We start from the raw sequence: 12,068 nt of genomic DNA, 5'->3' as shown, positions 1-12,068 counted from the left end.
AGTGCTAATGTTTTAGTCGTTGGCTCTAATGTTAGCTGGTTCATGGCTATAGGAGTCTGGGTCAGTTGTAACAGCAACAGTCTGGGTTAGTTGTAACAATAATGCAGATGTTACAACTTACCACACTATTACTTTAACTTATATTAAACAAGTTGGGGCAACGACATCAGCAGAGAGAGGTTCACTGGTCGCTTTTGTATATGCGGTTAATGCCATTGGCAACACAATTCCTCCACTGTTTGTGTACCCACACATACATTATGCAGACCTCTGTGTCAGAGATGGACCAGTAGGAAGTACTGGTAGTGGAAATAAATCAGGATGGGTGCAAGAAACAGATTTCCTCATCTTTCTGAAGCACTTTGCAAACCACACCAAGGTAAGCCAGGATAAAAAGTAATGGAATTGCGATGCTGGTGAACAACTACATTTTTTCAGCTTCATTGTTATGTTCAAAATTGGTGCAAGAGTTGTAGGTTATAAGGCCCACTGAGCCAATGAGGCCAAACTCAAGGAAGACCAACCAAAATTAATGAAATATTCAGTTGCAGAAAATTCCAGAATTTGTCTTTTTTGGGGGGGTTGGAATATGTTCAAGAGCTAGATTTCTGCATTCTGTCACACACACACACAGCTAACAGCTACATAAATGGATGTAAGTGCATTCATGTGTTGAATAAACAAAGATTACATGCTAATGTTTTGTTAGTACCCTTATTTCATTGTGTTACATTTTACCCCAGGATATGTTACAACTAACCCAGACTATGGGGTTAATTGTAACATTTCACTCTTCGTGTTTGAGACCATACCATGCAATGGGTAATTGTGCTGCAGACAAAATAGCTGCACTATTTAATAGCAGAGACATGTAAATACTTTGCATTACATTTTGAATCCACTACCTTAAAAGAGCTCCAATTTACAGACAGAAATGTCAAAAATGTTACAACTATCCCCGGTCTCCCCTAAAGGCCACTTTGCAACAGTATTTATTTCTCCTATGCCATTCACTTTTTAAGGTCTCTTTGATTGCCACATCAAAATCATTGGCTACCATATGGGATGGTAATTTGGCCCGAGGTTTTGTACTATTATTGTATTATTGTAGGGTCTTTACCTTAAAAAAAAAAAGCACCTTGAAGAAACTGTTGTTTCTGATTTGGTGTTATATAAACAAAATTGAACTGAAATTGATTTAAATAAAAACAGGGTTTAACAGAATGTAGGAAAAACTGCTGACTCGCTAATGTCTCTTGGTGTAAACTGAAATCTAGCTCATAACATTTGCTATTAACAAATCTGTCTTTGTACCATCCATCCATTCGCTTCCGCTTATCCTTCGCTTCCACGACAGTGCTAACCACCGTGCCACTGTGGTTTATTTAAATCGCTGATTGTTAACAACTAGTGAGGTCACAGTCACCATTACTTATGACTTTTGACTACTTGAATGTTTGAGATATTACATTCACCAGAATGAGATTCAAGGACAAGCAGACAACCTAAAAAGCTATCGACTTGGATCATCTGTCATAAAGCAGCAGAAAAGCTAAATGGTAAATTTACATCATTTGTCATTGGATTATTTATAGATCATTATAATTTAGAAGGAAGAAGAAAGAAAAGAATTCTTAGCTACTTTAAATTAACAGGCAGTCCATTGAGTAATGCCCATTGGCAGTCACCCAAATATGCTGTAATAAAAATCCAGAAACTTAAATCTTAGGCTGGATCTACCAAATTAATTGAGAACAACAGCAGAGTTTGCATATCCTGTACTGCACACTATAAGCTCTTATTGGCTTAGAGAAACTGACTGATCCCTGCAGGAAGCTGAGGTTCTTAGAAAAACTTACCGTCTTCTTGGTTCTTGCTCTGGTTCCCATTGAGGAGCTGCGAGGTGTAGAAAACCAGTCTCTGTTCTGACATTCTTCTCTTTCTGGTCTATGGAGAACTTGGTCGTTCAGGGTTCGTTTTAACGTGGGCTTTGGAAGCGCACCACCCCACTGCAACAACATCACAACAGCAAACTGTCAACAACACTGTTTGGTCAAACAGAAAAGGACAGGATGGGCTCAACAGTGGCCAGGGGAAAAGAAAACAAGAGGCTGAGGTCGGCGTCTGGGGAAGTGAAATCTCCACTCTCAAATCAGCTTGACAGAAGCACACAAAGGAGCCTGTATGTGTGCATCTTCCTTTGAGAAGACAGAGAGTATGACCTTGTCAAATGTCCCAGTAAAGATGTCTTGTCTTCTTGCCCAGTTGCCTGTCATTAGTTAAAGCAAGTAATAGTGAATGCCTGGGATGGTTATGCAGATGCCTGTGAGGCATGTAAGCCTCTCTCAGCCATTCCTAATGGACCAAATCATACAAACTCCCTTCCAACACAACAGCTCTTCTGTGCAGTACATACATATGGAGCCCAAAAGAGCACTTTTGTTCATGAATGCAAACTCTTGTGGGATATTCCATGAAACACGCCACCATGAGAAGGGCCCTTTTTAGAAAACAGTGGTATGGTCGCAGTTGTAATGGCAAAAGTACAATAGCAGTCTGTTCCTGCTGCACCACTCTGACCAGGCTAAAGCACTGTAGATTCCAGTATCACATCTAAGTGCCGCAGACCTACATGATTACACAGACTAAGAGGCACACAGATACTTCTAGACAGCGTGACAAAGCCCATAGTGTCACAGACTTTATTACCATATCTCACAAACCTTGCAGCACACTATACCTCCCTCCACATACTGGGTTTATGGGTTGTTCCTGCCTTATTTGAGAGCTTGTCTATATCCTCACCTAATGTGCAGCTCTTTAAATATATGGACCAGGACATAAAAAATTGAACACCTGTTACTTACAGGTCCAAATAATCCACTGGGATTTTCTCAGAGAGCAAACTAAATTGATTTAGGAAAGTTTAAAAAGTGTGACCAAGTATGCGGCATGCGCTTCCCAGGAATGCAGACATACCACACCAAAGTGGCTGTAACACTTCACATATCATAAGGTACTGAAAGTGGAAGTGCTGCACCCCGCGTGCTGCTTTATAACACATTCAGTGACACGTACTATTAATTCTACACGAGTATCAAAATACAAAACTCATTGCTAATTATAGCTATGATATCAAGCTGTGTGAACAGACACCAACCTGTTTCTTGCGGGTGGTGCAGGGCGTGTCTGAGGGGGACGAGCTTGCACTCAGAGCCTCCTCTATGTCCAGATTAAGCTGGTCTAGTTTCTTCATTAGCTGACTTATTGACTCCGACCAGGGTGACTGGACCTGTGGAGACTCCTGTGAGTAATCAAGCACTCAGGTAAGAGTCAACAAGCAAACAATGCCATTATATAGTATTCAGCCAAAAATTGAGTCAATACAGGGACACTTTTTAGTACTGTCTAATTAAAACTATCAAGGGGTGTTTTATTCTGCAAAAAATTGGGCATTTTAAATTGTCACCTTTACTATCTTAATTATTGCTGATGTATTATAATAGACTTTTCACAGTTTTCAGAAAACATCTGTATCTTATTTTTTGCAAGTTTTAACTGTCAAATAAATCGCATAGACTAATCACATCATCAAAATCAAAAGTCGTCATCAAAACTGCAATGGAAGTAATCCAAATGAGGGTGACTGGTTAGTCAAATTTGACACATGCAAGCTTCCAGGTAACATCTGTCAATTTACCACATCCCCATAGGCTCAAAAAGTTACAGACAAACCCCCCAAAATGTTCTTGTAAATTGCAGATGCAGAGATCAGAGGTCTGCCTTGCTGCCATGCATGCATGAAATGTGATATCCTCAGGGTGAAAGAGCAGACGAGGAGGTTCCAGACATGTGTGCCATACAGAGCATGATGGAATACCCCGCACTGGCTTTCACCACTCCCCAGACACACAGTGCGTATATAAATAGACCATCTTTACGCAGACAGGAGCTGTGTCGGTGCTTCTGGAGGTCCATCCTCATTAATCAGCTGGATACACTTCAGTCACCAAAGCATAAATTATCATTGCTGTTCTGTAATCTGAGTAGAATGTCAGCCTGACAGAAAGGACAGATATCACTGTGTGTTTTCCTTGTGTAGCCCTGGGAAAGATCAAATCCAACAGCACCCGTGTGTACCTTTTTCAAGAACCTGAGTATGAAATCCTGGGTTTTCTGGAGGATTTATCACAGTAGCAACAGTTTTAAGGGAGCTCCTCCAGGTATTCCATACACTGCAGAGTAAGTATGTTAAAATTGTATTCCAGGACAAAGAGCTGGACATTTAGTAAACAGAAGTTTGAGTTCAGATCAGCAAAGGTTCACTCGTGGTTTATCCAGTAGAGCTTCTGTGTTCATGTTTTTGTATGAGGTAGATGCACCAAGGCCATTCTGAATCGTTGTCTGTGACGTCTTCAAGTTTGCACGGAGTTGTCATATCAGTTCCTTCCCAGCTACTTTGTTGCTAAAATGTGGATTTTTGAGTAAAAACAAAAGATAAGAGTGTGTAACAATCGTGACTCCAGGCTTTTAAACGTTTCCTCGAAATCCCAGATAGTTACAGAAAGTAATGCCTGGGTGTTTCTTTTCCTCAGTGAATGTTGATCGACTCCAATTTCCTGTTAAACTCAGAGGCAGTGATCATCAACCACCTCCGTAAAACCAATACGTAATTTCCTAGAATTTTAACTAAAACCCATGCCTGAGCCTTCTGTAATCAAGTCATTTTCTCCAACATTAGAGCTTACTTTTCCGAATGAATGCTCTGTTGGGGAGTTCCTGACAATGCCTTGGAAAAGTGTACCTTTCCAGTCGGAAGGTCATTATTTTCAAATGTTTGGAAACAAAAAAGGAAAATCTAATGAAAAGTAAGAATAAATACAAGCTATCCTATCTACTTTAAAGTAACTTTCTTACTAATAAATACCTCCATTTCAGAGAAATAAACTCAAACAATCCCTGGTTACATGGAGCTCTACAAATGTTGTGACATTGAGGCAAGTAATAATAACACTAATAGCAGTAGGAGTAATATTTGTACTAATAGTAATATCCCTTTTTACTTAATATTTTTATCCCTTTTTATTTAATATCATCAGCTTTCTTAAAGCTGTAAATCACTCTCAATGTAGCAAAACATTTAAATAATATTACAAACTTATTTTGCATTCTTTCTAAAATTTGATGAGCTGGAGGAGACACCAGGCACACTTTTCAGCCGGCTGATCAGCCATGGTTAGCTGACTGACCCAGCACTGGGAGAAAGTGCTTCCTTTCACTCAATCCCAGAGGAATGACCTAAATCTGGCCAATCCCCTGCTGACCTCTAAGGCCTGAAGGGTCTTGAGGGGTCACCAAAGAGGAAAAAATAAAGCTTCCTTTCTCTGCTAGGTCTGCTTTTCAAGACTGATCAGGGAATGTAAAAGGTTTGACATTGGATCAGAATGTTTAGACAGCCCAATCCTCTCTGTCTGCTTAACAAATACAAGGAATTTTCACTTATTGTGAACAGAAACCAGACAGCACAAACTCTGCCCTGTGGTGGATAAACTTGTGGCCACTGCTAATAAGTGAAATGAGAATGATAACAATGATTCTGTGCCTGAGCTTTTTTTATTTTACATGTAAGCTTCATCAGGATATTCAAAATGAAAGAATACACACTTATTCCCAAAAAAGAATCCTCCTACACGCTCAGTGTTTCTGTTTCGGCTTCTGTTTGTGTCTGTCTGAGGTATTCTGCAGATTGAAAACAAGATATTTTCCTGTTTGTGTTTATGAAAAACAGTCATGGAAGGAAAAAGTTGTTCAGCTGCTCAGTGTATGTTTGTCTGTGGCTATTTGAACTCTTTTGATGAAGAGTCAAAAAGCCGAAATAGTCATTTTAAAGATATTGGTGATCAATTCTAGGCCAAATGACTGAAAATACTGAAGGAACGGAAGCTGGAGATCTTGTGAGGTAATTGACCCTGGGTATCAGACAAACACAAACGCAAGAGCCAGATGCCTCATTCTGGAACAAGCTTGAGCCAAATCTGTAACACACTCACACTGCATCTTTTTAGTGACATCCCCACAAGGTGCTCCTCAGGAATGTGGGCACTTCTACTTGGAATGAGACAAATTCCAGTGAGGACTTGACAGTCAAGTGAGACACTACCCTTGATTCATCTCGTCATGCCTTTACCCTCAATCCTGCCCTGGCAATTGTGTAAAGCCTCTACACCATAGCAACTGCGCTGGTATGAGTCAATCCTTTAGATAAATGCATCAATACTATCATCTGGGGACAACAAGATGTGAGCTGACTATAACTTTATCAGCGCAAATTGGCCACATTGTAAACCCCAACATACTGGCTTTGACATGGAAATGAGGAGTTAAGTGTGTGAGATCTGGGCTGGCTGCCTAGTCTACGCCACCCACAGAGAGTGCCAGAGATCACCATGGAGGTATCCAAATGTAGCAGCCGGTCATGCGAAAGGGCAACGGCTACCTGGCTGCTTGGAGAAATAAATTACATTCCTACTACCCTGTGTTGCAAAAATACCCCATGAACACAGCCACAGCCATATCTGTAGAGCTGGAAAGATAGTTTAAGAAGTGCATTCTTTTACTTACATTTGAGCCAAAATCAGCTGAAGTAAAGAGTTGTGAAGATACCACAGTGTTAACTTTATGCAAATGGTGCCCTCATATGGTTCATGTTAACTACTGCAACTGTGTGCTATTTCAGAAATAATCTTTCACATCCAGAGACTTTAAAGAAAGATATGCACACTACCACAGTCAAAACAAACTGGACTGTGCAGCTCTAGTGTTCTGCAATTACATATTTAAATTATTCAATCAGAGGTCTGGAGCCAACCCAGAAAAGGGGAAAAAAAAAAAACAGACAGGATGAGGCTGAGAGATGAAGCAAATAACAATAACTACAAGATAAGTAATTAATTAGTTAACTAATTTATATTGCTACGCTGATGTTTGCTACTTTTTATTTTACTTTATTTTACTTGTGTATTCATTTATTGGTATATTTTCCATAGCCCTACTGGCTCCCCCTTCTAATAACACACTATGAGACTCAAGCATGCTCACAGAAACATAAAGTTGTCCGCACACTAGTTCCTTAAAACTTCACAAACAACTTTTACATGCCTTGCCTGGCTTACAGTAACCCTCACATAACAGCCTGCCTGCCATAAGATGACACGGTTTGTCGTGTGACAGCACAAGAAACATTTGTTGCTGTCCTTTAATAATATTTACAACAGACTCCCTGGATTCCCTGCATTCCTCAACTCCTCTCCAAAACAACCTATTCAGGGCAGAGTATCATTCTGCACATAAAGCTGGCATTACGACATCTTCCCCAACCAACAGACAGAGAAGTCGACATGCGCTTTACTCTGCCCTGCTCGACTGTTAAAAAAAAAGGCAGTTATGTGCAATTGGATACAACCTCCTCAGCTGTAGCGGAACACATATTTAATGGATTATAAGACGAATGTGCATATAAGATTTTAAAAGGGCAATAAAGATTAGTGATTGCCTTCGATAAAGATGGGGCAGAAAGCTCAGTAATGGGCAGCTAAGTTCGGTGCCAATAGGCCTACTGAAATGTTGCTGCCTTCTGATGGAGTGCAAGGAAACAGAACTGCAAACAGCTTTGTACATCAGTACCAATGTGGAGTCTATGTACTCCCACACACTTATAGCAACTCTGTTTTAGCTCTCAGTGTCAACCTTTCCTTTTCTAAAGAAAACAGAAAAATCATGAATTCAGACACTGAACTGTACCTATGTTATCAGTATATCTGTTTCCCTCTTCTTAGGATATCATGCTCTAAAACACTTTATTTTATTTGCCTCCAAGAAATCTTGTGTGAATTTATGACAGAATTCACCGGTTTTAGCACACGTGGGAAAACATTTCACATGTGCTAAATTCAAGTGCAGGGTCTTCTTACATTATGTCTTGTATTGAGATATTTCATATGTTAAATATATAGTTTTTTGGGGGGGGGGGGGTTTGTAGGGGGACATCTAAAATAAATATCACGTGTCATTTATGAGTGCTGTGAGCACTGCCTTATGTGGCAGGAATAAACAGTTCTGTGGCAGCATTTAGTGATGAATCTACTGTTGTAGATTTCCACTTCATTACGTTTCTTTTCTGTTGCTAAGTAAGCAGATATTTTATTTGTGAAATTGTGCATCTAAAAATAACTTCTATTTTCATGGCAAGGGGTTATTAATTGATTAATACTAAAATTGAAGGGCAAAAGAGAATATTTTAAAGCATACCTTCTCACTGCTGGTTTCCCCCTCTGCTTCATAACCACAGCTTCTCAGTGTGTGATCATTTCCTGCTCGTGAGCTCGTGCAAAGTTTCTTTTTCTCTTTGCCTGCGTTCCTCTGTCTATGATGGACAAGGAGATCTTGACCGTGAGGTAGATCTGGGAACACATCGTCATCGTCGTCGTCGTCATTGTCGCCGTCGTGATGACCATCATCGTCCTGCTCACCTTCCTGTGATGAGCCTCCGTCGTCAGAGCTCTCATTTACAAAAGCATAGCCGTTGCCTGTCGGAGGGCAGGTGTAGTCTGAGAAGGTAATGGAGCTCTGTTTGTGTTTCACAATGTGTGGCAAATCCAGGACTCTCAAGCCACATTCGGGAATAACTGCAGGGACCTCAGTGGCAGGAATGGAGTTCCGATTAAGGGCGACTAGGTCAAAGTTTTTGCGGTCTATTTTCAAATATTCACAGGTAAAATCCAGCGTCTCATCAGGATGATTCTGCACAGCTTTGCTTGACTGGTCTTCTGATTCAGGAGGAGGAGGTGAAAAGTTACCACAGCAGCTCTGATTAGTCCTGAGTGAAATAAGTTTCGATTCAAGAAGCTGAGCTGAGTTCAGAGATGCTTCCCTAGGGATGACTGACTTTTCTTCAGTCTCCAGAAAGCACACAGTCTTCTGAACAGCACAAACAAAAGCCTTTTCATTTGTGGTTATATCTCCACTTCGCTCTAAGAGTGAGCTTTGGGCTTTAGAACAAAAATCATCTCCTCTGCGCTCCAGTGAGTCATTAGTTGAGATAGCAGCATATTCTCTAGGTGAGTCTTTTGTGAGAAAGGTCACTTTGTGCAATCCTAAAACTGTCCAAGACTGATGATTCTCCAAATTCACCTCCGATGTGACCTCCATTTTTGTTGTATTTTATAGTATTTCATAATTCAAAGCATAAATCCACAAGTACTTGAGCTTGATATATCGGACGGCCATTTTTCATGCAAGACTCTCAAACTGTGAAGCAAATGAACCTGAAACAAACAGACAGATCATTTGTAATTCATGTGAAAAAGAACAAGAAGATCACAGCTCACAGCACACGTAAAACGAGATGATACATACTCGAGATGTTTACGTATGTCTCTGTGTCCTGTAATTACCACAGCCTCACTATACCCTGTACATGTGTAATATAAAGCCTCTAAATCTAGCTTTGAACGGCTCTGAGTACATGCCATCCAGCCAAGAGCGTGGAGTGAAACTAAACTCAACATCTGGCTCATGCTGGGCTGTTCAAGTCTGGATCTGTTTCACACCCAATAGTGGTGACATCACTGCACAGAGGAATCTGACTGCTCTTCCACAGTTGGTGATTTATTACGCACTCCGCCATTCATCAGGGCAGAGGATGTCCGTGGATGTCACCCCTTCATTAAGCCCTTCTTTAAAACGCACCTTGGACAAGCCCGAGACATTCAAAGTGTACGCGGAAAAACAAACAATTTCCTTATTGTCACGGCGAATGAGATGAGCCGTGTGGAAAAATAAAGGAGGATCCAAACGCAGGCACTTGTAAAGGTGTGAGGGTGGTTTATTAAACACAAAAAATAAAAATGGACAAAAGGCGAAAGGAACAAAGGCTAAACTATACTGGGAACAAACTGACTACAGAACACGAACCTGAATATGAATGAGAGCGAACAGAAACAGATGGCGGTGGACAGCAGGAAAACACACAGATGAAGCAGGGTGGATACACAGACGGACCAGCAACTACAAAGACAGAAGACGCGACTTAAATGCACACAGAGAAACACAGGGAGATTACACACAGGTGGGGGACACAGCTGGGAGTAATCAACGAGACGAGACAAGAGGTAAAACTGAACACACTCACATGAGACGCAGACCTTCACAATAAAACAGGAACAAGAAACCATCACACAAAGACGCAGACTCGACACTGAGAGACAGACAGAAAATGACACATGGAACTTGAACTAAACCTGCAAAAACATGAGAACACAAAACCTACTAACAACTCCCTAAACAAGAATAACTGAAACATAGATTCATAATCATCATAAGGAAAGAATCCAAAATGCAAAAACACACCAAAACACGACAACTCAAAATATTGGGTCAAACTGACCCAGAACCGCGACACTTATTTTGCCACCAAACAAGTTTGTCATCTGTGTAAGTCAAATGACATTTTTTCAGATGATCCAGGACGATTCCTGAATAACCATAACCTACAGGAGACCTGCTGTTTCTAATCAGCATTTTAAAAGCAAAACAAGTCACATGCAAGCCCAAACGTTTATCAAGATCATCATTTAGGTACGTGTATTTACGTGTATTTTGAAAGTTAATTTGTGTAGTTTAGCCCATGTGGGTCGGCGCTGTTTCTGTGAGAAATCAGCAGTTGGCAACGCCTTTACATGGCCTTGAGACACTTGACAAACAGTCATACACAAACACACATGCACACGAACTTTGGAAAACAAGCAGATAAGGCATTCTCAGACAAGGACAAATCCTAACTGGAAAAACAATGCTAGACATATGCATTTGCAAAGGCATAAGCAGTGTTATATAATAGTTTACGAAACTCTGTATAGGGTCTTCAGTACAACCTGTCCCTACATGGTGTATGTGAAGTGTACAGAGGATTAGGGTGCCTTTCAAGGAAATGCTCTTTTTTTTCCTTACTTCTTTCTTTCTCTTTTTTTTCTTTTGTTTAGTGTTTCCTTGAAAAGTCTCATTATCCTCAGATGAATGCCGGGCTGATTTAAATGAAGAGAAGAAGTCACAGAGTGAAGACAGACTTCGTGTGTTCACTGACATGGCAAGACTATCTAGAAAAGTGAAAAGAGTCTTGGGGGATTATTAAGGCAATAAGAAAAAAAGTCCTGAATAGTTCAACATACTTAGAAACAACATACAGCCTAACACACAAACTCAGCTAAGCATTATTAGCAAAGAGAGAAATTAACAGTTATCGTGGTTTCTACACTCATAAGCACAGGGAAGGTGACTCTTACCTGCTGAGTAGAAATGAGTTGTCTGTGTTTCCTAAACAATGTCACTGAAATCATGGCAAGACAGAAACAGCAAGCCTGGTTCCTGTAAAAACAGAGAGAGAGAGAGAAAGAGAGAGAGAGAGAGAGAGGGAGTTGGACAGCCCCTCACAGCGGCACACATGTTCACATAGACTTCTTCTGGCAAGCCTGCCATCACCCCCTCCTTATGCTTTTCTCTGGGATAGGGGGGCAGCAAGAGTGATCAGCTCACATTCTCCCTGCATATGAGCAGGGAGAATGTGTACTTGCTCGGAGGTGAAAGGGGAGGAGAAAGGAGATAGAGGTGGGTGTGCAGAGTAAAGGGACCAACAGTTGATAGTGTAAAATAACGTGAAATGGTTTCAAGACCTCAAAAACAACCTCTGGGGAATGCCTGAGTTCACTGGCTGAACCGTCTGTGCTCAGCTTTGAAACACTGTGATGAGAAAGAATGCTTTCAAGTCATTCACCCTGGGAATCAGGCTGGAGCAGGTAATCACAGATTAAGATGATATCTTTGTGAGAAGATTGAAACGGAAGATTCAGATGCTGAAAAGGAAGCATGCTTCCTCAAGTTTTCATTTACAAGCAAACACTGACTGTTCGGTTTACATGAATACCACATTGTACTAATTTGTGTAATATTCACATTATAAAACATAAATACATTATTCTTAATGGCACCTTTGGGAAATGCCTAATAACTGAGTT

At 40.6% G+C, this 12,068-nt stretch overlaps 1 protein-coding gene across 3 annotated transcripts in view; it reads right to left on the bottom strand.

Moving 5' to 3' along the window:
- The window catches only part of stard13b (StAR related lipid transfer domain containing 13b), a 64,217-nt gene extending 52,641 nt beyond the window's left edge, over window positions 1-11,576 (bottom strand). Inside the window, exons 1-5 of one of the 3 annotated variants that reach the window (XM_085370837.1) lie at window positions 11,340-11,576; window positions 11,008-11,081; window positions 8,308-9,323; window positions 3,161-3,304; window positions 1,860-2,009 (exon numbers count right to left, since the gene is read on the bottom strand). In XM_085370837.1, coding sequence (XP_085226963.1) covers window positions 1,860-2,009; window positions 3,161-3,304; window positions 8,308-9,207 — 1,194 coding nt within the window. In that variant the 5' untranslated portion in view covers window positions 9,208-9,323; window positions 11,008-11,081; window positions 11,340-11,576. The remainder of the gene's footprint in view (window positions 1-1,859; window positions 2,010-3,160; window positions 3,305-8,307; window positions 9,324-11,007; window positions 11,082-11,339) is intronic. The other 2 variants (XM_085370836.1, XM_085370838.1) reach the window with 2 other exon arrangements.
- Between the last annotated feature and the right edge of the window lie 492 nt (window positions 11,577-12,068).

This window comes from Diplotaxodon limnothrissa, linkage group LG14 (assembly GCF_057381915.1).
Source record: "Diplotaxodon limnothrissa isolate DT_005_m linkage group LG14, D_limnothrissa_male_GT1.1, whole genome shotgun sequence".
Taxonomy (NCBI): Eukaryota; Metazoa; Chordata; class Actinopteri; order Cichliformes; family Cichlidae; genus Diplotaxodon; species Diplotaxodon limnothrissa.
The sequence above is the reverse complement of the archived record's forward strand: the minus strand, read 5'-3'. Positions and strand labels throughout refer to the sequence as shown.